At 40.7% G+C, this 23831-nt stretch overlaps 1 protein-coding gene across 1 annotated transcript; it reads left to right on the top strand.

Moving 5' to 3' along the window:
• The first annotated feature begins 13634 nt into the window (after positions 1–13634).
• LOC102784779 (rho GTPase-activating protein 24-like) lies at positions 13635–23690 on the top strand. Its single transcript, XM_087847522.1, has 9 exons — positions 13635–13694; positions 16222–16335; positions 16683–16890; positions 16966–17098; positions 17233–17306; positions 17424–17545; positions 18411–18645; positions 20918–21862; positions 22409–23690. Exons 1-9 carry the CDS (start codon positions 13643–13645, stop codon positions 22647–22649), a joined length of 2124 nt encoding a protein of 707 aa, XP_087703648.1. The 5' UTR covers positions 13635–13642; the 3' UTR covers positions 22650–23690.
• Positions 23691–23831: the final 141 nt, after the last annotated feature.

Raw genomic sequence — 23831 nt, 5'->3', positions numbered from 1 at the left:
TGAAAAAGGACACGGGGGCTGCTCCTGCCTCGACCCTTAGCCTCACCCCGTAAAGGCTCCTCTTTCATCCTTCAGGAGAAAACATAGTGTACTGACAGTCCTCTGTCAGTGCGCCCCAGGGTGGCTGTGGCTACAATGTAGCTTGCCATCACCAGTGTGTGAATGTGTGGATGACTGGATATGTAAAGCGCTTTTGGGGTCCTTAGGGACTAGTAAAGCACTATACAAATACAGGCCATTTACCATTTACTGTGTCTGAAACTGTGGATACAGGATGATGCAGGACATTAGGTGATGTACTCTATGAATGACACGGGGCACACGATCCACCAGCAAATCATACATAACTGTGGTTCCATGTAAACACAGTGCCGCATTAAGGCTCGGATCCACAAAAAGTAAGCTATATCTGGGACTCTCCACCATTTGACCTTAGAACTGAAGAAGCCTCTCGGATGAGAGGTGAAACGTCTTCAAGTAACTTAAAGAAGTCCAGACGCTTTTCTTTGCAAGCTCCTTTGACTACGATGACCTGGATGACTGAGAACCTTCACAGACAAAAAGTAAGCTATTACTCACTGATGCTGTTTTAGAGCAGTATCTTTTATTTTCCGATCTTTAAATTAAATGTTGCAAAGCTAATATAACATAACAAATAATAATAATAATAAAGTCTAAATACAGCAAATAACAACAAAACATGCTGAAATGTAAGCATAGAACCAGAGTTATGTTTGATAACTACTACTTCGTGAGGTTAAAGTTTTCTCTTGAACACTTAACTTTTGTTGCTATGTGCTGACAAACCCAGAAACATGAAAACTGGTTATTCATTCTTCTTGGGATGCTTTATGAGTAAAGAGTTTGTTTTTGGTTCATTTGACAAATTATCATAGATGAAGGACTAAAGGGGATGACATGCATCCAAAATCAAACTGTGGAATAATACCACTGGTTTAATACAAAGACCTACTTAGAGTTCCCAAAAAGTCTAGAACTTATGTTATTATATTGTCAATATCCCTGCTAAATTAGTTGCTAACAGGTTTGTTCTGCTGTGTCAGATTGAATTTAGTTTACAGCCTACATAGCTCTGCACTAAAGTGTGATATTCAGTCATCTCTGAATCTTAGAATCTCTCAACCTTTTAAAAACCCAAACCCCGTCACAGTTCTTGCATATGGTGTTGCTCAGAGTTCATTTCTAGGCCCAGAGTTGATTCAGAGGGATCATTGAAGGATCACCTTTTTTCACTGCTTCACAGATGACTGTTCATAAATGCGCTAATTTAAATAAATCTTTTAGTGTTGATCATCCTAGGTCAAAAAGAAATTAACAGCGTACATAATCAAACGAAGGAAAAACCAACTGATGCTTAAACATTAGTAGTTAAAATTTATTTTTGGCTGTTAAAATATCTTAAGTTTTACAACTAAATTTGAGAACGACACAAATACTATGGTCTAAATGCAGTCTTTTCAATTAGCTGCAAATGTTCAGGGTTTGTGCAATGACGTCAATGCTGGATTTGTCCAGATGAGCTCCATTTTATTACCTCCTGTGATAGAAATGTTGAAATTCCTTTAAAAACGTCATAAAAAAGCTGCAGCTGCTACTTGTACACATCCAGTTTCACTTAAAAGAAGCTTTATTTACATTTAACACAATGTATACATAAATATTGTAGTCCAAAATATATTTAAATCAGTCTTGTTTATTTGATTCACAGTTTAAGATAAGATTTAATGAAACTTGATAAAAACGTATTTAATTTGGTAAGAGGACATGAAAGGGCACTGTTGCATCACTTTGATACTGTTTCACGCCCACCACTACTTAGATTTCTTTTCAAAACATTCAAAGTAAAGACATCCGCACCTTTAACAACTGGCATTCTTCAAATTCTGAGACAAGAACATGACCGTTTTCAAGAGCTTATTAAAAACGATCTCATGGAAAAAGTGAGCGTCAGAAGTCATTCCTGAGGAACAGATGGAGAGAAGAAAGGAAGGCTTCTTGAATAAGAGGTTTCACTTGGCACACATGGAAAATCTGAGGCACTGGAAAGCTGCGTTAGTAGCTCGAGTAAACTAAACTTGAGAACAAACGCTAAAACTATTAGCCTTGACTTTCAACTGCATTGTGTGACAGAGTAATCAGTGAATGACAGGATTGCTGTATATATACACTGCAGCTGATGAGTACTCGAATGGGGACAGGTGTGCAGTTCAGAGCCTAAAACGAGCTGAAGGAGCCACGCCCACAAACAGACGGGAAGGGGAAACGGAGACTGAAAGGCAACACCGTCAGACAAGTGGTCTTACACTCTAAAAAACTGATCATGTCTTCAGACTGTTTACTCACCAGATTTTTATGTTTTTATTATTAAGAACTTCATTCTAATTCAAACCATATTTAACCTTAAAATTCTGACTTTTCTTGTCAAATATTCTTCTCTTTTTTTTACCAAATAAGCAAGCTATAGCCAGAGTCTAGGGAACTTTACTGAACTCTGCTTTTCATTTCTTACGGGGTGTCCTGTGGGAGGTGCTGCGGGAGTATGGGGTGCCATTGCCCATTCGATCCCTATACAACCGTTGCAAGAGCTTGGTTCGCATTGCCGGCAATAAGTCGAACTCGTTCCCGGTGGGTGATGGGCTCCGCCAGGGCTGCCCTTTGTCACAGATTCTGTTCATAATTTTTATGGACAGGATTTCTAGGCCTCAGAATCTCATCTCTGCTTTTTGCGGATGATGTGGTTCTGTTGGCTTCATCGGGTGGGGGCCTCCAGCTCGCACTGGAATGGTTCGAAGCCAAGTGTGAAGCAGCGGGAATGAGGATCAGCACCTCCAAATCTGAGGCCATGGTTCTCAGCCGGAAAAGGGTGGAGTGCCCACTCCGGTTCGGGGATGAGTTCCTGCCCCAAGTGGAGGAGTTCAAGTATCTCGGGGTCTGATGGGAGAAGGGAGCCGGAGATCGACAGACGGATTGGTGCGGCGGCTGCAGTGATGCGGACGCTGCACCGGTCCATCGTGGTGAAGAGGGAGCTGAGTGTAAAAGCGAAGCTCTCAATTTACCGGTCGATCTACGTCCCTACCCTCACCTATGGCCACGAGCTGTGGGTAGTGACCGAAAGAACGAGATCGCGGATACAAGCGGCAGAAATGAGCTTCCTCCTAAGGGTGGCTGGCCTCTCCCTTAGAGATAGGGTGAGAAGTTCGGCCACCCGGGAGGGGCTCAGAGTAGAGCCGCTGCTGCTCCACATCGAAAGGAGCCAGCTGAGGTGGTTCGGGCATCTGACAAGGATGCCTCCTGGGCGCCTCCTGTGTGAGGTGTTCTGGGCATGTCCCACCGGGAGGAGGCCCCGGGGCAGACCCAGGACACGCTGGAGAGATTATATCTCTCGGCTGGCCTGGGAACGCCTTGCCCTGTCTCTACATGAGTCGGGAATATTTTGCCGAGTCATTTTTCAAATAATCGATACTTAGGTTTAACATGACTTAAGCTTTTAATTTTAGTTAATGTTAAATTATTTTTCACTATGATAACACCAGTTTTGCCCTCCAGTGGCTGGACCGGTTTTCATAAATCCTATAGTTAGCTGTCTGCTTCTCTGTGGGTTTTACACAGCTGTGACTGCTAGCTAGCTAATTAGCAACGGTCCGCCATGTAGATAACTGGGAAAAGTGAAAAATTCATGGTTCTACTAATGTATAGAGAGGAAGAAATTATTTTAGACTCTAATAAATACTATAATAATACCTATGCTTTACGGTTGCCTCTACTGTAAACGTTAAAAGGTTTCAGGCAAACTTATACTAACCATAGTTTAAGCCTCAGACCTTCCTGGTTGACGCTAACAAAAGCTAATGTTAGCCTCTTATTTGGGCTGCTAAAGTAAAGACTTTTAGCTAGCTGTCCAGCATAGATTAATTTGGCGATTAACAGACTAGAGTGGTAATATTATTGAAAGTTTATTTTCACCTCAGCACATTTATCATTATGTCCATTCTGTAGCACATAGAAATGTTTCATTAATATTTGCAAATAGACACATTTTCCTTGTAACTTTATTTTTACTCCAAGATTTGTTGAAAATGTAATTTATGAAATGCTGAGCAGCATGTGAATCAAGTATGTGGAATATTTTTGTACTTGTGCTAATGTGATTGTGCTAATATGATTAAATAATAATAATTATAAATAAATAAATAAATAATAACTATATCTTGATTGAAGTATAATATAAGCACAGTGCTGGTGTGCAGGGGTGCTATATGCCTTGTGGGGGATGCTGTCATATTATAAACTGCAATGTCTGTATCAAGCTTTTAGGCTGATATATGCAGAGATATATGTGTCTTTCTTAAAAATTCAAGTCCTTAGAGATTATTTGAGAAGTGGATCAACACCTATCACTAATCGAAAATATTCCTTATTTCATATGTGAACACACACTTTGGTTTTCCAGCTCAGAGAAATGGCCAAGAAAATAAAAGACCTCAGTGAGTGAAAAAAGGATGAAGATACAAGCTGGTGATGATCCAGCTGGTCTCAGGGAATGAAGAAAAAGCCTGATCACCTTCTCTACAAATAAGGAGAGTTTAATGTTGTGGTTGTTTAGTTTTTCAAGGTATGTATCTTAATTTATTTATAAACTGCTTATGTTGCAACAGAATGTTGTTATTTGTATGCAACTCTACATGTATTATAATCCTTTGTATTTTTATTCATTTTTTAGCTTAAACATAAACAACAGCAACAAAAAACAACTTTTTAAAATGTATTTTTGTTTCTCTTTTTTTCCTCTGAATAACTTCCTGTATGAACTGAACAACTCAGAAAATCTAAAACTACGATGCAGGCTGCATTCAGGACTCACACTGGCATATGAAGTCGTACCAAGAGAAATTGTGCACACACAACGTGTCACTTTGCTCTTCCTCTACCCTCTGGTGTCACTTTGTAATCACTTGTCTTATTATGGTCTTATTTGTTGCAGGTTAGGGTCTGTGCGCATAAGCAGAAGTTTTTGCTTGGGAAGTAACTGCGACCTCGTTTTCAGAGGCTTCTCTAACATTTCAAATCAAATCAAAATCAAATCAAATTTTATTTGTCACATACACAGTCATACACAGTACGATATGCAGTGAAATGCTTGGACAACTGCTCGTGACCTTAAAAAAAAAAAAAAAAAAAAAAGGCTATGAATAAGATAGGAAATAAATAAATAAATAAATATGAAAATAAAAAAGGTGTAAATTTAACTAGGAAGGAATAAAATAAAATAAAATATAAAAAATTAAGTTAAGAATGAGATAACTCTACAACACAAATTAGAATGAAGGGTAATTTAACTGGGAAAGAATAAGATAAAATATATAAATTAAAGTTGAAAATAAGATAACTGTACAACAAAATACACAGTATAGACATATATAAACATATATAAGAATGTATGAGAAATATAAATATATATACACACAATAACAGCAGCTGTACAAATATTAACTGGAAATGAGTATAATATAATGAATATAATATAATGAATATAATGTCCAGTGTTGTGCAAATATGCTTAAAGTGATGAAGTGAAAACAATGTCCAGAGTGTCCAGTGTGTGTAAGAACTATATGTGTGGGTCAGTCCTGTGTGGTGGTGTGATTGAGAGACCGTATCGCCTGCGGGAAGAAGCTCCTCCTCAGTCTCTCTGTGTTGGTCTTCAGGGAGCGGAATCGCTTTCCTGACCTCAACAGAGAGAACAGTCCGTTGTTGGGATGGCTGAGGTCCTTCACGATCTTCCTGGCCTTGGTCCAGCACCGCCTGCTGTAGATTGAGTGCAGGTCAGGGAGCTCTGAGCGGATGGTGCGCTCAGCTGAACGCACAACCCTCTGTAGAGCTCGTCTGTCCTGCATGGTGCTGTTCCCGAACCAGGTTAAGATGTTTCCCGTCAGGATGCTCTCTATGGTGCAGGAGTAAAAGTTCCTGAGCACCTTGGAGGGCAGTCGGAAGTCTCTCAAGCGTCTGAGGTGGTAGAGACGCTGACAGGCCTTTTAGTGGTGCAAATATGTACTTTTCCCTCTACTTAAAGTTAAACAGCTAAGACAATTTGAAAACAAACAAAAAACAAGAAAAGGTGTGCACTGAGGATTTTGAACTATGCTGTTTAAGTGTTGTCACTGCTGAGGATTTGTGGACACAGATCTTTTTTCACTTAGCTGCTGTTTACAGTTTGTCTTCATCCGGACAAGCACTTATTATTGTACTTTGCCCCTCACTGTCTTTCATCTGTGTTCGGAGTCTGCATGCAGCACATGCACAAGCATTCATATAGTTTTTTGCATTTTTTCTTGCACCTAGAGCCACGTTCAGGAGCTGTCTCTGTCTCTTTTGGGACCACTGGTTTTCTGTTAGTGAAGGGGATGTCCCGGCAAAACGTCAGTTCTACACCTGCCGACTGCGAGCACGTCGATGATGTTCTCTACAAAATTACAAATCTTTTCTGTGGTGGCTTGATCTGCGTGACCTGATAGAAACTGCTGCCACTGCTCCTGTGTAACACTGTTAGCTATTCGTCTAGGAATAGCCTCATATCATTTGCTGTGACTTTACTCCTGACATTTTCAGGATTACTCTTAGATGTTTTATTTCCCATTGTGTTTTAATCTGTATTTGTTTCCTGATAATTTACTCTCTCTTTGTTAAAGATAGTGTTTGAAAATCCGATCATAGATATAGGTGTTCCACTGTAAACTTTAAACTTCTTTAAATAGACTCTGGTGTGGCATCAACAGTCAACAAATCTTGACTCAAAGTTTGTTATATTGTAAGTTAAAGACCCCACAGAGTTGATCCAGGACAAATGTTCACACAAATTCACTTCGTTGATGAAGTAAATGCAATTCAGTAATCAAAAGTGAGTGGCTATAACTGACTACGTGTGTATACTGTATCATGAGTGGATAGACATGGATGAAAACCACACCATAACTGTTTGGCTGAGGCAAAACAACCAGTGATTCTAACTTAAAGGTACTCTGGATATTATTAAATGTAAACATATTGTTAAATATTACATTTTTTGTTTGTCAGGTTGTCTGTTTGAATAAAACACTTTGGAGCCACTTGAATGAATGTATATAAACACGTTTACATTTGGGAAAACTGATTTCAAGGAAATAAAAATGCTCAAATTTGTGAGTTTGTGAGTCATTTAATGACAAGTTGGGTGCTGTCATTATATTTTAGTATAGTTTTTGAGTTGAGGAGAATGAAGAATAGTTGACATTAATTGTACCAATGTTATTGTGTACTAAGCACAGATTGATGTAAAAGGTTTTAATTTACAAAATTTTGCGCAAGTGGTGTATTAGGTTGTAATTGTATAGAAATATAGGATATAAAGAAGTACATTTAATGAGTTACAGTGAAAGAAGTGCCTGAAAATGCTATATAAACAGAACTTTCAATTTTTCTATTAAAGGAAAATATCAGTTAGTGATACAGAAGGAAATGTCCATAAATAGTACAGAGTATACTGTAAATCTACAGAATTTTCCGTTTTATCATTTATGGAAAAGTCTGTCAACTGCCGTAAAAAAAACAAAATGTACTGGCAGAAAATTACCAGGACATTTTCTGTTTTTCTGCTGAACTCTTTATTACAGTGTATAATTTATCAGTTTCTGTTTTTTCCTTCATCATAAAGACTTGTCGTTCATTCAGGTGTGCAGATATTTTTAACCTCATATTTTAGTCACCTGAATCTGACATTTTGTTTATATTTAGAACTTAGTTTGAGTTCCAAAATCCTATTTTATCTTAAAATGTGGACTTTTTCATTGTATATTCTTCTCTTTTTACCCAATAATCAGGCTTTCATTCCTTATAAAGCAATTATAGTGCTTTTATTGGTCAGGTTGTTGTTTTTTTAGGAATTTCCTTTACAGAACAAGTCAAAGGAGCTTGCAAAGAAAAGCATCTGGACTTCTTTAAGTTACTGGAAGACGTTTCACCTCTCATCCGAGAAGCTTCTTCAGTTCTAAGGTCAAATGGTGGAGAGTCCCAGATATAAACCTAGTGGGAGTTTCCCCCCACAGAGGGACAAAAGGACCCCCTGATGATCCTCTAATCGCCTGAGCCAAGGTGTGAAACTGGGTGTGGGTCCCAATCAGCCAGAGTTTCGGGTGAGTTCAAGTAACTTAAAGAAGTCCAGACGCTTTTCTTTGCAAGCTCCTTTGACTACGATGACCTGGATGACTGAGAACCTTCACAGACACTTTACAGAACAACAAGTTCAATTCTTTAAAACATAAAGTCCTCAGTAGATAATTTAACATATTTCCTGAGTAACATGAACAGCTTTCATTTACAATTTAACAACAGAACCAGTATATAAATAGTCTGTGTGCTATATTGTATTGTTCTTTATAGTATCAACCCACTGGACAGTTTATGTGATTGATATGTGTGTGTGATTAGAGGTTGCTGGACTAAGGAGATCAATTCTTCTTCTTTTTTTCAGAAAAAGAAGACAACGAGCTCCTGGTTAGCAATATTTCCACGCATGTGATTCATTACAGACATGCAGTCATAGTGAGGACGTGACACATTTAATTTAGTGCAGAGCACGCACACACACACACACACACACACACACACACGCACACACACCACTTTCTAATGAAGAGTGTCCTTTTCACTGCCAGATGTATTGACAGGCAGATGTGAAAGCTCTCAGCTGTGATTAGAATATAGTCAATCAGTCACACAAACCAGCAGAGTTACAGTACGGCACGAGCAGACAGACACGGATACAACTGTGTGTTGCAAACTGGGATTTTTGTGTTTGTTATTGTGTTTTTTATTTTTCCTACTTAAGGCTGCTTGTTGTCTCAGAAAAAGTGAGGAAGTGATTCAACAGGGCTAAAAAGCTTTAGGCGCGATGGCTGTTGGAGATTGTTTGGCTTTCAAACAGGTAGTGCTCGACTGCGTTATCTGGCAGCATCTGAACATGTTAACATTATGGTTGCTTTTAGGTTGGGGACATCAATCTTACTAGACTGCATCTAGAATCCATTTGCAGATCAATTTTATAATGCCATTAACCTTTGTATACTGTTCATATTTGTTCATGAATCTAGTTCAGGGGAGTTGTGACCCAGGCCAATCATAATAAGTAATTTTGAATCATAGATTGATTTAAAATGTAAAAATAGCTCGTCTGACATCAGTAAACAATTGTTAAAGTCTAATTAATGTTTCCAAGAGCAGGGAGAGCGTGTTTTTTAGGATTTACAACCCTTATTTTCAGTGATAAATGTGTATTTTCACACATCATTTTACCTAAAACATGAAAAACTAACTGCCATAATGACTTTAAAGTAGTTTATTAAAAGCGAAAAGGGAAGAACTTTCTGGAACTGTTCTGTTTTATTATATAACCACCACAATCATTAGACACTGTCTTCACTGCTGTATTATAAAGACAGTCCTCCTGAGTACAATCTAGAATTATCAATATTAGTTTGCTTTTTGCAAACTAGTCTGTACATTTAATGCAGTGTTAGGAAACCTTGCATGTGTGGGACTTACACATCTGTTTGCCACACTCACTGAAATGATCTAAAATCCATCTGAACAGATACAGATTAAATTAGGCCCGGAACAGCCCCAGGGGAAAGTAAAGATTTTATTCACATTTTGGATACTTTTAGGAAAAATCATCAAATTTCAGGATAAAAGAATGACACTTACCCCTTTAAAACCGGTCGGAGCTGCACGCTCCGTTTTGTGCAACTACTTTTAAATCCCAGTAGCTCTGCAACCACGTAAGCTAGCGCAATAATTTTTTTTGCATATGAAACAGGAGGAGTTGTACTTACATCTTATGCCATCAGCTTGTCCTCGGTCACAGTTTCCTTCCACATATAGCTTTGCAAAAACTGCATAAAAAGCACTTGCAGCAACAAAAACATAATATTCCAGAAACACGCTTTGCCGATCCGATCAGCTGTTCATAACACTTACTATGGTGGAATAGACGTTGGCGTGAACTATCGCATGTCCGCCATGACCTGCCCGAAACCGGAAGTGACGTCATTTTCGCGGAAATGTAGGTTTTTTTACCATCAGGGCCTCATGAGCCTATACTGGTGTTTTTAAAAGTTATGTTTGACTTTATGACTTTCTGTGTCGTTTCTGGGATGCTTAGGACTCATATTGCACTGCTGGAAATAGTTTATTTTGATGCATATGCTGCTTTTTTGCAAATTTGAATTATAATATTTATTTTCGTTTTTCCTGCAGTGTATAAAAATTGGTGTATTTCAAAAATAAAACTATGAAAACACTCAAAATAAATTTCCTGTGGTGGGAAACTATTTTGTGCAACTTTTTTGTATTTACAGTTTTGAGGGATAAGCCTCTTAAATTTCTCTAACTAGAAATATATGTTAAAAAAACAAAAACAATTTTCAATTTTTTTGTAGTTTATTGCACTTTTTTGCAATTTATGTAATTACTATACACTTAATGCAGACATATTATTAAAATTTAGGCTGTAATGGTTGTATTGATGTATAGCAACTTGAAATGCTCCCAAACATGGCTCCACAGCATGTAAAAATATAATATAAGCTCTGGCGGACTTGGTTCTATGGTAGGTCTTAAAGGGTTAAGGTATTTTTTGTGCTGTCAAATGTTAAAACAAGTCAAAGTTTGCCTGAAGATTATGTTAGGGTAAACACCTAAAATAAACTGGTCCACCTACACATCACTACAGCATCATTTCAACTACAGGAGCCCCTGGCCCTACAGCTGAGACACTCTCATACAGATTCTGTGTAACATTAGATCTGTCCAAATGTTGGATGGTTTACATGCGGTCATTCATATGACCACAAGAGGGCCCCTTTATACCTGTGGCTGTTCAGCCCCCTTTAAAATCGACCACTCCTTTTTTGTTTTTGTTCTCGTGGGGTCGAGCTTGACTGTAAAGTTCACATGTCCACATTCTTTTGATGTATTAACCTGTAGGCAGGACAACTGTTTATTTGACTCCTTGTATTGAAAAAGGCTCCAGGAGTACACTGTACATTATATTCTACATCAGGCCAATGAAGCTTATTGAATTGGACTGTATTGCGAGAGAGGCTCCTCATACTTTAATGGAGTTCAAAAGTTGACTGGACCGGCCAGCCTCTCTTACTTTGATGTCTGCTTGAATCATGGTACCAGTGTGTGTGTGTGTGTGTGTGTGTGTGTGTGTGTGTGTGTGTGTGCACGCTCTCTGCAGCAGGCCATACTTCAGCAGCAGCAGAATTTGAGCCAGATCATCTCTCTCTCTCCATTTCTCTGTCTCTCTCTCTCTCACCATCAGCTGTGATTACTTTGGTAAAACAGCACTGCGTCGCAGTGAACCAATTTTCCTAATGCACAGCCTTCACGCACACACAGAGACTATGGTTATTGATGAGGTAAATGGGGAGGGGGGCAAGTGGGGGCATACAGACTGCTGGGAAATTAAGAGACAGAGAGAGAGAGAGAGCGAGAGAGAGAGAGAGGGGATAGTGGGAATGAGACAGAAGGACAAGCTGGATGGGGACAAAGGGAGGGACAACGAGAGATACAGATAGAAAGGGATGGAGAGGAGGAAGAAGAAGGAAAGGGCTGGCAATGACGTGGACATTAAGATGTGTAGAGTGTAACTGGAGCGAGACTGCAAGATAACGAGCAGATAAAGCAAAGGACGTGAAGAGGGAGACGAGGAAGGATGCAGGAATAAGTATTAAGATTGTGTCTTTCCAAATAGAGGATGGAGTAGTTTGATTCTCTGGTAGGAGGGACTGAAAATGGGGAGGGGGATAGATGGTTTTACTTTTTAACTTCTGAAAGAAAATATAAAATGAAAAAGAAATGCAAAGGGAGAGACGGGTGGAAATCATGCTGATCCGTTGATAGTCATCGTGAGATACAGGAAGTAAAGTGAGACGTTTCACTCCTGGAGGTAGTGATGAGTTCATGGGTGTCTGAGGAAAAGGAAAAATGAAGACTGGACGTTTTGGGGTCTGGATATAGAGAAATTTGCTGGGGTAATGACTGACATGTGACAGAAGTTCTGCAGGGAGAAGATTTGAATTTGAAGAAGCTTCATTAACAAGCAACTTGGAACATTTGGAAGGTTGTGCTTGCTATGCATCTTTTCATTTGTGTTCACAGAGCAGAGATGGCTGAAAAAAATGCTGCCAAAAATTTTGATTGTTTTTTGTTTAGGTAGTCAACACAAGGTGCTCAAGCCCAATGAAGATTTTCAAAGGAAGATGGGAAAACTATTTTAAGAAGAGCATGAGAGATGAGCTGTCTGCTTGCAGAGGTGGGAAAGAATGCAGTATACTGGAACTTCCCTTTGCTTAATGTCCAGTAATATCCACTAGAAATCTAATTTAACATGACAACTTTAAAGAAGAACAGACACCCTCCAGGAACCTCCCATAATGTGTTTGTCCAGCAAACCCCAAAGCTGAAATCTTGTATCGAAAGAGGCTGTGTAACCATGAGATATCATTCCATTTGAAGTTAAAATCTCACACCCCTCGTCTGTTTACAGATAGGAACAGCAGCTTTACAAGATTCTTTGTCGAAATTTTTGTCAATCAAGGCCAAGTTGAGGTTTCCAGGACTTTAATATCCCTCTGGATCTCGTGCTTTGGTTTAAACTTCCTTTTAAGGCATTTGACGTTACAATATCCACCAAGAAATCATCTTCAAGAGGAACTGAATCATTTGGATCCTATATTTAAGGTTTGATATCCACTTGGACTTCTTTTTAAGAAATGTGTGATTATCTTTACATTTAAGAAGGAAGCTCTTTGTAAAAAACAATTCTCCATAGTATTAAGCTTCTGTCACTATCAGGATCACTTTTTTATGTACATTTGATACAGTATTCATCAAGAAATTGAGGTCAATTCTTCATCAAATGCATCTCTGCAAGAGTTTTAACTAAAAAAAAGACCAAAGTCTATACAACAACATGTGTTTTGTGGTCTTTGTCCACCAACGATGTCTGTTTCTGAAGTTTTTTTGAACAAGTATGAGCTCTTTATGATGTGCCAAGAAGTTCAAAACTACTCTACTAACTAAAACTGGGTAGTAATAGAAGAGGAAAACAAGAAGACACAAGAAAGAAAAAAAATTATCTGAAACTTCCCAAGAAAGCTTCCTGCTGGGCCAGTTTTCCATCTGGAATTTCATATTAAAAATATTTCTACCAGAACTTCTCTTTAAGCAGTATTATCCACCAAGAATCTAAAGTTTACCTTCACCCAAGGACATTTCCAAGATTGTGTATGTCATGGTCCACGTCCATCCAGAAATATCTCCCATAAAGGTTTTTCCAACTCCTTTTGAGCTACCAAGATGTTCAAAACCAGACTGAAACACTGCTAGATGCAACTGGGTGCTGATAGGAGGAGGAAGAGTAAGTGCAACGACAGCAAAATTAGAAGTTTCTTGTTTTGTTTGTTTGTTTTTTCCATCTTTATGCAACTGCACTCTCCGAAATGCTCACATTCAGTTACTAGTCTTCAAAAAAAATTCCTCATTGCCGTGTGAAGTTTGCGCTTCGCAGGAGTGCTGCAGCATGGGACTCAGCTGCTTCAAGTCCTGGAAGCATGACAGTACGGGCCACAAAGGTAAGACACACCAACACACACACCATCGCTAATCTCTCCTAAACTCCAGCTGTGTGAGTTAGTGTGTGTTGCCCTTGAGTGACACTTGTTAAATGCTGAGTCAGGGTCTTCAGATTCAGGTGATGATGTGTGTGTTTTAGTGTGCTTCAGACACATGTGTCTGTGTGTTTCATGTGACTTTGAGGAGTACAGACAGTGGAGCATGAAAGGATGAAAGGATGAGAGGAGAGAGGAAAGCGTCAAGAGTCAGTGATTAAAGTGGGGAGATGTCTCTGTGTCCTGATGCTGGTTATATCAGAAGGTTAATGCATATGTGAATGGGTATATATAGATACAACAGTGCTGCTTTGCTGAAGTCCAGCTTACACAGGATTACTATTCTAAAAATACAACAATGCCACAATAGAAAATATAGAATTTCCTCATTATAACTATAAATGAAATTACTAAAAGAAGATCTAGTCTGCTTTTGTCCTATTGCTTGTAAACACAAATATATAATCAGCTAATCACATGTAGCAACTCCGTGCATTTAGGCATGGTTGAGCCTGCTGAAGTTCAAAATGTGGAAGCAACTTGGAACTTGGCATGGATGTCAATGGCAGACAGGCTGGTCTGTTCAGAAACTGCTGATCTTCTGGGATTTTTCTGCACAAGCCTGTCTGTGGGGTTTAAAGGGCACTGCTTAAAAAAAGACAAACTGTCCAGTGAGCAGTTCTTTGGGTGAAAATGCTTTGTTGATGCAGAAATCAGAGGGAAATGACTGTTTCAAGGTGATAAGAAGACGACAGTAAGTCAAATAACAATTCATTACAACCAAACTTTGAAGTTAAGCTCAGCTAAGAACAGATACCTGGAGCTACAGTTTGCAGGGACTGAACAAAGTCAGCAGCTTTGATTTCTGCTGTTACCTTTGGATCCATGCTTTCATGTAAGTCACATGAAAGCATGGATCCATCCTGCCTTGTGTTCAGGATGCTGGTTGTGTGGAAGATATTTTCTTTGCACACTTTGGGTCCCTTAGGACCAACTGAGCATCACTTAACTGCCACAGCCTAGCTGAGTATTGTTGCTGCTTAAGCCCATTCCTTTATGACCACAGTGTACCCATCTTCTAATGGCTGATGCGTCACAAAGCTCACTGTACTCAAATGTCCTCCACAGTCACCAAATCTCAATCCAGTAGAGCACTTTTGGGCTCATCATGGCATCAGCTGCATGAATTTTATCACATCAACATGGACCAAAATGTCAGAGGAATGTTTCCAGCATCTTATTGAATCAGTGCCACAAAGAATAATCGTAATCCAGTAAGACAGACTGCTGCAACCCCACACTCTACCACAGAAGCTCCGCCCTCCTGCTGCTCCAGTGTGTGTTCATGATGGGCAGCCAATCACAAGAAAGCTTAAAGGGAAGAGAAGGAAGAGAGATAAAAACAGTTTGATTCAGGAAGTCGATGCACAGTGAGGCTGCTCAAACTCTAAAGGTTTTACTCATCAAGTGTGGAGAGGTCTAATGTTAGTATGATAAAGTCTGTCATTTGAGGCAACATTTGCTGGATTTAAAGAGAGCAAATGAAAATCAGGGTGTTTGTTTAAGCGTGTTATCTTTTTGCTCCGTTCTGCTTGAAGCACTATATTAAGAAAGAGGGAATAAATCGAAAGAGGCCAAGGCATAAACAGGAGATCAATCTATGTGGCAAACAATCAAGGAGCATCAATAGAACCGTCCAGCAGTCACACACAAGGAAATAAAAAAAGTGGGGAATCCAGGAAGACCTGAATTACTTTACTACAGTGAATACAAGATGATCTGCCATCAGAGGAAAAGACATCCGTGGGTAAATACACTGAGGAGACCAATGACTAACTGGGCGCAGGTGTGACAGCCTAAACCCAGCTGAAACTAATGAGGAGGGGCAAACGATAACAGAATAAAACAGAACACTTTCAAATAAAATGACATCAACCCAATATCACAACAGTTAGTCACTGATGACTCATCCAGACAACACTGCTGACAGAGTAACATTATGGTTCGTGTCTGCAAAATTACTTGAAATATTTATTCTGATTCAATCATTACCTTGTTCTCTTTCTCTTTGCTCAAAATCTAACTGATATGTATCCGGTCTGATCGTGTGTTTTACCCACCCAGGGTACCCTCCAGCCTTGGAGCGTATCACTAAATTTTAATTTGTAAGTGAGCTTCCAGCCAATTGTGATTTGACCTAGCCTTCCACTTCCACATCTCAGAGACAAGCAGAAGAACAAAAAGAAGAAATGCGTGCAGGGAGGGAAGTGAAAGTGAGGCTGCAGCATCTGTGAATGAAACTGTAAACGCTGTGACTGAAATGCAGATGTTGCACCATTATTCTGCTTTTACAAGTGATAATCAATTAAATTATGATCTGATTTTTTATAAACGTACTATGAGGATAGGTAATAATATCTGGATTTATTATAACAAGTCCAGACTTGACCTGAGTAAGCTCCTTAACATCTCCCCATTTGTGTGTTTGTAGGTAACAGAGATGTGTTGGCCAGCCCAGGCTCCTATTTCTTTTTATCCAACAGCGCCGGTCAGGGTGACGAGTGGCTGAAGAGCCTTAACAAGGGTGTCTGGATCCCTTTCACAGGTACATGTATTCCTTGGCTTTATTTCTCATTCTTCACTGGTACACAGCTTAAAAATATCCTGCTTTCGTTTGGTTTTGCTCGATATAGATGAAGGGTATCTGAGATTAAGGATTGAGATGTGTTGTTATACAAACACAACACTTTGGCACTGTAAGCATCCCAGATACAGTTCATGCATGCATCCCTGCCTCCTCTTGCTCATGTTGTCAAATTGACTCTATGCGACTAGAGCTATGTGATGTGCAAGGTCACCTACAAGTCTTACCGAACACTGTAAAGTCTTATTATTGTTTATGGTTTGAAGACTCTTCAGAAAGAGCTCTCAGTAAATCTTGCCCTCTTGCAGGGGTCTTTGGTCAGCGCCTGGAGGAAACGGTGCTGTATGAGCGGCGTTATGGGGTGCGTTTGGTTCCTCTGGTGGTGGAGCAATGCGTGACCTTCATTCGAGAGCGAGGCCTGCATGAAGTGGGCTTGTTTCGCCAGCCTGGACGGGCCAGTTTAGTCAAAGAGCTGCAGGAGGCTTTCGATTCAGGAGAGAGGCCATCCTTCGATAGGTAAAGTTCCTCTCTGAATGTTCCCTTTGCTTTTCTTCTGATCTGCTCTCTTAAGATAAAACGTTTTATCTGCAGTAACACAGACGTCCACACGGTGGCATCACTGTTGAAGCTCTACCTCAGACAGCTGCCTGAACCGCTGGTTCCTTACAGCCACTACCAGGACTTCCTGCTCTGTGGACAAAAGCTGTCGAGTGACCGCACACTGGTAACTGCACACTGCACCATCAAGCAGTTTGTTTGATTAAAAGCAGCTTCACCCCTCTGGAAATCTGCACTCTTATTTTAGCCTTCAGTGGTTTAACATGTCACCTTGATGCATTGCTCCCCTTTTTCTTTTAGGGTTTAAGGGAGTTAAGAATTCTTCTTCATGAGTTACCAGTTGCAAACTTCAATCTGCTCAACTTTATCTGCCAGTAAGACACCCCCCCCCCCCCCCACACCCCCCCCCCCCCCGAATGAGTGTTTTTTGATTAGTCTTGTCATGGGTACTGGAAATGTGTGTGTGTGTGTGTGTGTGTGTGTTTGTGCAGGTTTCTGACTGAGGTCCACAGTTACTCCTGCACCAACAAGATGAGTGTCCAGAATTTGGCCACCGTGTTTGGACCAAACATCCTCCGAGCCAAAGCCGAAGACCCACAAAGCATCGTGGGAGGTAAACAGGACATGAACACTTGTGCCATCTGTGGATTTTATTTTAAAGGCAGACGCAGCCTCCAAGTGTGAAAAGAGAAGTTAATGCAGAAATGCCATAAACCGTCATGATTTTTATTGGCCACAAGGGGGTGACTCTACTACTCGTCTCATGGGTATGACCTCGGTGATTGACCTGAAGATGAGTTTCTCACTAGTCACTAATTTCAGATATTCTTTAGTACAGCGTGAAGCTCATTTTTAAAAGTTATGGTCCCATATTTAGAGTTAAATGGATGATAAAGCAGGGTAAGCTTTAGGGTGTGTCTTCTTTGTGACTGACAAGTCACTTTCAAAACACCAAAAAGCCAGAATATACACTGTGGAGCAGCTTTAATAAATATCTTTATATATTTTGTATTGTGTGTAATTTTATGTATTCCTCTCATTGATACATTTTGCTATTTTGATCGATACTTTTGATAGCTCTTTTAATTACTAGTATTTTTGTGTGTATGTGAGTTTTTAAGCCACTTTTATCAGTTGCCGTTGGTTGATAGTCACCAAAATAAATGTTGTTGAATCTTTCTACAATCACAAATAAAGAATCTTAACATTAATCTTAATACGTACGGTATGCCATGGTTTTAAATGATGATGTCATCGTTTAGAAGTGTAATTCACAAATTAGTCAGCTGCATGACTCCATGTTTGCTTAGCTGTGATGCTATTATGCTCCATGTGCTGCAGCCAGTGCTTCTTTCTTCCTTAAGTTAATATTAGAACACAGTGAGCAGCATACACACCCGACTAGCCCGATATAATAGTGGTCATCTGATTGGTCTGACTGCAGCGAGGTCTAATGAGAATATCTGTCTGTGCTCTAGGTGCAGCGCTGGTCCAGGTGTTAATGTTAGAGCTGATCAGAGAACACGAGTCTCTGTTTGCAAAAATTCCTCCACCCGTCTATGCCCGCCCAACTAGAAGTTCACATGGATCTCCAAGTGCTCTGAAGCAGCCTCATCTCCACCCGTTGCCCTGCCCTCGCCAGCTGTCTTTGCCTCTCATAGCAGAGCGTTTCAGGGAGACGGGACAGCCTGCTGCAGACGCAGAGAGCTCCAGGTAAAACTGACCTGCCCTAACAACTTCACCATCAGCTAACAATCGCAATGTGGAAACCTCACAACTCAAAACTTACACTGTCTCTGGGTGCTCTGGGAACCAAGTCAGTACTCACAAATAGGTCCTAATGTAAGGATTAGTAATATGTCGATAGACTTTAATGACAAATACAGAAGAGATCTAGGGAGCAGCTACACCACAAAAACAAAGGTCAGGGAAGAGGAAAGACACACACACAATACTCAAGGACAACATTTACACAGAGGGAGAAGGACGGACACTTCCCACAAATGGAAAACAGATGACACCACCGGCTGAGTGAGAGGAGAAAACACAATTTACAGGGAGGAAGAAGAGATAAGGACAAAGCTCAGAGGGAGAAAGGAGCAAGACACAATTCACTTAGCGAACAAAAATATGAGGACACATTTCAGATACAGAAGATACAGGAGGATGGAGACAAGGGCGGAGCTCACACAGACCCAAAGAGGTACGACAAACAACAAATAGCAGCTAAGAGAGGACACAGAGTCTCCAGATCCAAATCTAAAAGGTCTGAAATGAGACAACAACAAACGAACAAGAGACAGGATTTTGCACAGCTGTAAACAATAGAGATCATGGCCAAGTCATTCTCACTGTCAACATGTCAACTTTGTCAGTAGCCACTGGCCTCAGATTGTGACACGCTGGGTAATTCTGCCAAACCAAAGTAGGAGCAACTTAAAGTGCAATAAATAGGTGTAAAGAGGACTCAACAATTTGGCTTCTGGTTGTTTTTTGTGGAATCCTGTAGTTTTGTTGTTCCTTATTAACAGTGTTGGGGAGTAACGGAATACATGTACCGCCGTTACGTATTTAAAATACAAAATATGAGTAACTGTATTCCGTTACAGTTACCGTTTAAAAAGGTGGTATTTAGAATACAGTTACTTTGTTGAAATAAACGGATTACACGGCGGTACTTCCCTGTTTCATATTGTGGCGGGTCAGGACTGTTTGGGTTTTGTTTGACAGCTACGTTCTGTTGTTCCAGGCGGCAGCGTTACGGTTGCCATGGTTACAGGGTGACGCTCTCTCTCTGCTGTTTCCTGGGTGAGAGAGGCCTTTTTGTTGTAGTTGTGCTAAGCTAATAGGCAGAATGCTACAGGTATAGCTCTAAAGAATGTAGCATCATAGGCAGTGTAGTCCGTGCTGCAGGGAGAATGGACTGTCATACCCGTTATGTGTCTGTGAGCGAGGGAGGAAGAAAAAGGAAAAGTACGAGCTGTCATCGAGCAAAAACGGGAGCTGGAAGCATGTAAATATAATAATAACCACTGCAGCCAAGAAGAGAGCCTGACGAGCCCAGTTGTAAGTAAGCTATTAAGACTCGACTGTACACCGTGTTCGTGTTTTCCTCCAAAAACAATAAGTTCCGTTGGAGCAGCCTTTCAACGCCTCTCTCTGTCTCTCGCAAACAAAGTTGACCCAGACAACAAAGTAAAGCTAGTTTTCGGCTACGAGCCCGACACAGAACCCACCGTATTAGCCAGAGGTCCCTTTACTACGGTTCGGAGCCGCGGACCTTCAGTAACAGTAATAAATCACAGCAATAGTACATTCATGTAGTTGTAAACAGCATGATAATATATTAAGTAATCCAAAGTATTCAGAATACGTTACCCTCATTGAGTAACGTAACGGAATACGTTACAGAATACATTTTGGGGCATGTATTCTGTATTCTGTAATGGAATACATTTTAAAAGTAACCTTCCCAACACTGCTTATTAAAATCAGTGCCTCAGAAAATGATGATATTTGGGTATACCTTGATTATTATTGTAGGGTCTCTAGCTTACAATATAAAGCATCCTGAGGTGGTTGTTGTTGTGATTTGGTGCTAAATAAATAAAATTAAATATAATTAAAATATGATGAGACCAGGTTTCTAACCAAGCATCAACTTGTGATGTCTTGGGAATGAGAATGTGTGGCTTTACCCACACCTCACCTGCTTGCCATAGGTACCTGTCCTCTTCTGTTTTCCTCCAGACTTTGTCTTCTATCTAAGCCTTGCTCACGTGCTTCCTGTGCAAGAGATATGATCCCAGATAATCATCCCCAGTCTTTGTGTCTATCCCAACAACCTGTTCTTCCTTCACATCATTACTTGCATTCTTTCATTGTCACTTGATGTCATTAAAACTTTTAAAGTTTGCAAGAAAAAATGATTTCAGCTGCAAGAATGTGCCTCAACTTCAAATTCTAACTTTTTGTTGTTGTCTAGCTGTGCCTTCTCAGCTGCTGCCAAATCAGACTTGTCTTCCGGTCCGAAAAGACATCTCGGACACCGCTACACCTCCTCTCACCCGGGGAACTGTTTCTACCCCACGCCCTCCTCCAGTCAGCCCACTCAGCACCACTCTGACAGACATAACGTCGACTGTCACCAACATAACGCTCACCAAATAGCACCCAGTCCAAATGTTCAAGCCTCTGACACCAGCTTCCAGGTGCCAGAAAATTCTAAGCCCAGACCAGAGCTCATGGGCTGGACCAAAGTTTGGCCAGGCCCAGGAGAGGCCAGCTCTGCTTTCTGGAGCTCTGCTGGTGCTGAGGAAGAGGGTGCAGTGCCAGAAACAGCCAGTGGGGGCAGCAGTGAGGGTCAGGAGGAGAGCACCCCTTCCGCCTATGACAATCTGAGCAGAGTGTCTCTACACCCACCGATGATGGATGTCACTGATGGACATTTGAAAATGAACTCTTCCGGAGGCCACACTGGAACTGGTGAAGATGAGGCAGAGCTTGAAGAAGTGGAGCACACGAGGGATTCCTCTTCATGGTCTTCCTGCGAGGTTTTACCATTGGATGAAAGCAGTGATGATGTCGGTGTAGTTAGTCCAGTCAGAAATGGAGGGTTGCCTTCAAATCAGGAAGCAGAGAAGGAAAACAGTGACAAAGACGATCATGAAGATAGCAACGAGGATGATGATGAAAACAGTGATACTGACCATGACGACCACATCCACCACCCAAACTCTCCAGCCTCGGGTTCAGTACGTAGTGGCAGCCCTCTTAGTACAGGCAGCTCAGATGTCTTCCTTCCCTCAGGTTCTCCTGATCTCCAGGGGGCTGAAGATCATCTACAACCCAGGGACACCCACTCACTCCTGGATGAGCTGCGACAAAGGATGGCCCAGCAGAAGTCCGAGTACCAGACCAGGATACAGAGGTGAGACACCAATACCTTCAGTGTATTGAATACAGTTTATCTATATAGTGCCAAATCATGTTGCCTGAAAGCACTTTAAGATGAAGAGCCAACAATAATCAAAGGAGCTTGCAAAGAAAAGCGTCTGGACTTCTTTAAGTTGCTTGAAGACGTTTCACCTCTCATCCGAGAAGCTTCTTCAGTTCTAAGGTCAAATGGTGGGGAGTCCCAGATTTGACCTTAGAACTGAAGAAGCTTCTCGGATGAGAGGTGAAACGTCTTCAAGCAACTTAAAGAAGTCCAGACGCTTTTCTTTGCAAGCTCCTTTGACTACAATGACCTGGATGACTGAGAACCTTCACAGACATACAGCCAACAATAATGGAAATCACAACAATCAGACAACCGCCTATGAGAAAGCACTCGTCGACAGTGGCAAGGAAAAACTCCCTTGTAACAGAATCAGCATAAATGATTCTATATAATAATTAAAACTGATGTTTGGCAGTGTGGCATGCCACCAGTGTTTGCTTAAAGCCTTCACCACGTTTTATGGTGTCTCTGCAGGTTGGAGCGCTGCAATGACGTCCTTGAGAGGCAGGTTGCAGTCCTGCGGGCCAGCCTGGAGCAGCAGAAGCGCAGCCAAAGTGTTGCTGAAATCAAGATTCGCAAGATGGTGCGAGCCAAAGCAGACGCCGACCGCCGAAACACCAAACTGCAGAGAGACATGGAGCTGTTTTTCCAGATGTATGGAGATATCAGGAGAAGTGAAGAAGACAAAAAAGGGAGAGTAGGAGGGAGTATCTGAAGATGTGTATTGACAGATCTGGATAAGCCTGGAAGGGAGGGCACTAAACGGTGTGAAAGGAGGAGGGGGAGAAAGACGCTCTCAGCATGGACGTCGACCTTCTCCAAGTTGAAAACGTCACAGATGACCCACACATCTGAGATGCTTGGATTACGATGTGTTATGACCACATGTCAGAGAATTCCAGGAATTCCAGCTTTGTTCACTTTGTGTCCATGTAGTAGAGGGAACACTAATGCTGGTCTTCTCTAAAACTATGCTTAGGTGGACTGCTCGATCTATCGCTGCCCAGTTACTCGACTTTCTTCTTGGAGTTTCAGGCTGCTGCAGAGTCACAGATACACCTCAGAGATATTCTAACACGAGCTTCCTGACATGGATTATGACCTGACATATGAGGAATATGTCAGGATATTCAGAAAGACAGAACTCAGGTGACCAGATCCCAACAAACTGACTGTTTGTAGGACAAAGACTGTTTGTGTGGAACAATGTGGGATGCATAATCTAGGATTTTGATATTGATTTGACTTTCCCAGCGTTTCTTGCTGAGTAAACAGTAACCATAAAGAGAAGCTAAAGTGCTTTTTCAGTGATCATCTCTAGGTTGTTGTTGGCATGCATCCATAAACCACATAGATCTTTTTGAACAAGCTCACATGCACTTTCATATTTTTCATCCTACAAAATTAAAAAACCTGTCACCAAAATGTCTTTCATCAAAGTGAGCCGGTATCAACTTTGTTGTCCTAAATGGAAAGACTGGTTTGAAATAACATTTATGTTTCACAGGTCAAATCATCAGAGCAGTCTGGGTTACTTTGTAAAGATCTCTGAGTCAGGTGGACCAACGCTGGCTGACAGACTGTTTTACGTCATGTATGTACTGGATGTGGTTAAACATGACTTCTGTTTTTTAGGGAACTAGACTGATTCACGCTGCAGGAAATCTCTGAGGCTCGAGATGCACTGCAACAGAAGCAGAGGGGAAATGTTTTTCTTTCTACAGTGTAGTGTGCCAAATAACTTGAAGACTGCATGATGATGCATTTCCAAATAACAATAAAAGAAAACTTGTTAAAATAAAAACTTGATTTTTCTTTTCTTTGTTGCTCGTCAATCAGCCACAGACTTTCTATAAAATGAAGATGTAGCACTTCTTCAGAACTTTAAAGATGTCAA

The sequence above is a fragment of the Neolamprologus brichardi genome, chromosome 10, assembly GCF_056152115.1.
Source record: "Neolamprologus brichardi isolate AB-2024 chromosome 10, ASM5615211v1, whole genome shotgun sequence".
Taxonomy (NCBI): domain Eukaryota; kingdom Metazoa; phylum Chordata; class Actinopteri; order Cichliformes; family Cichlidae; genus Neolamprologus; species Neolamprologus brichardi.
Note: the sequence above shows the minus strand (reverse complement) of the source record. Positions and strands in the feature narration are given on the sequence as shown.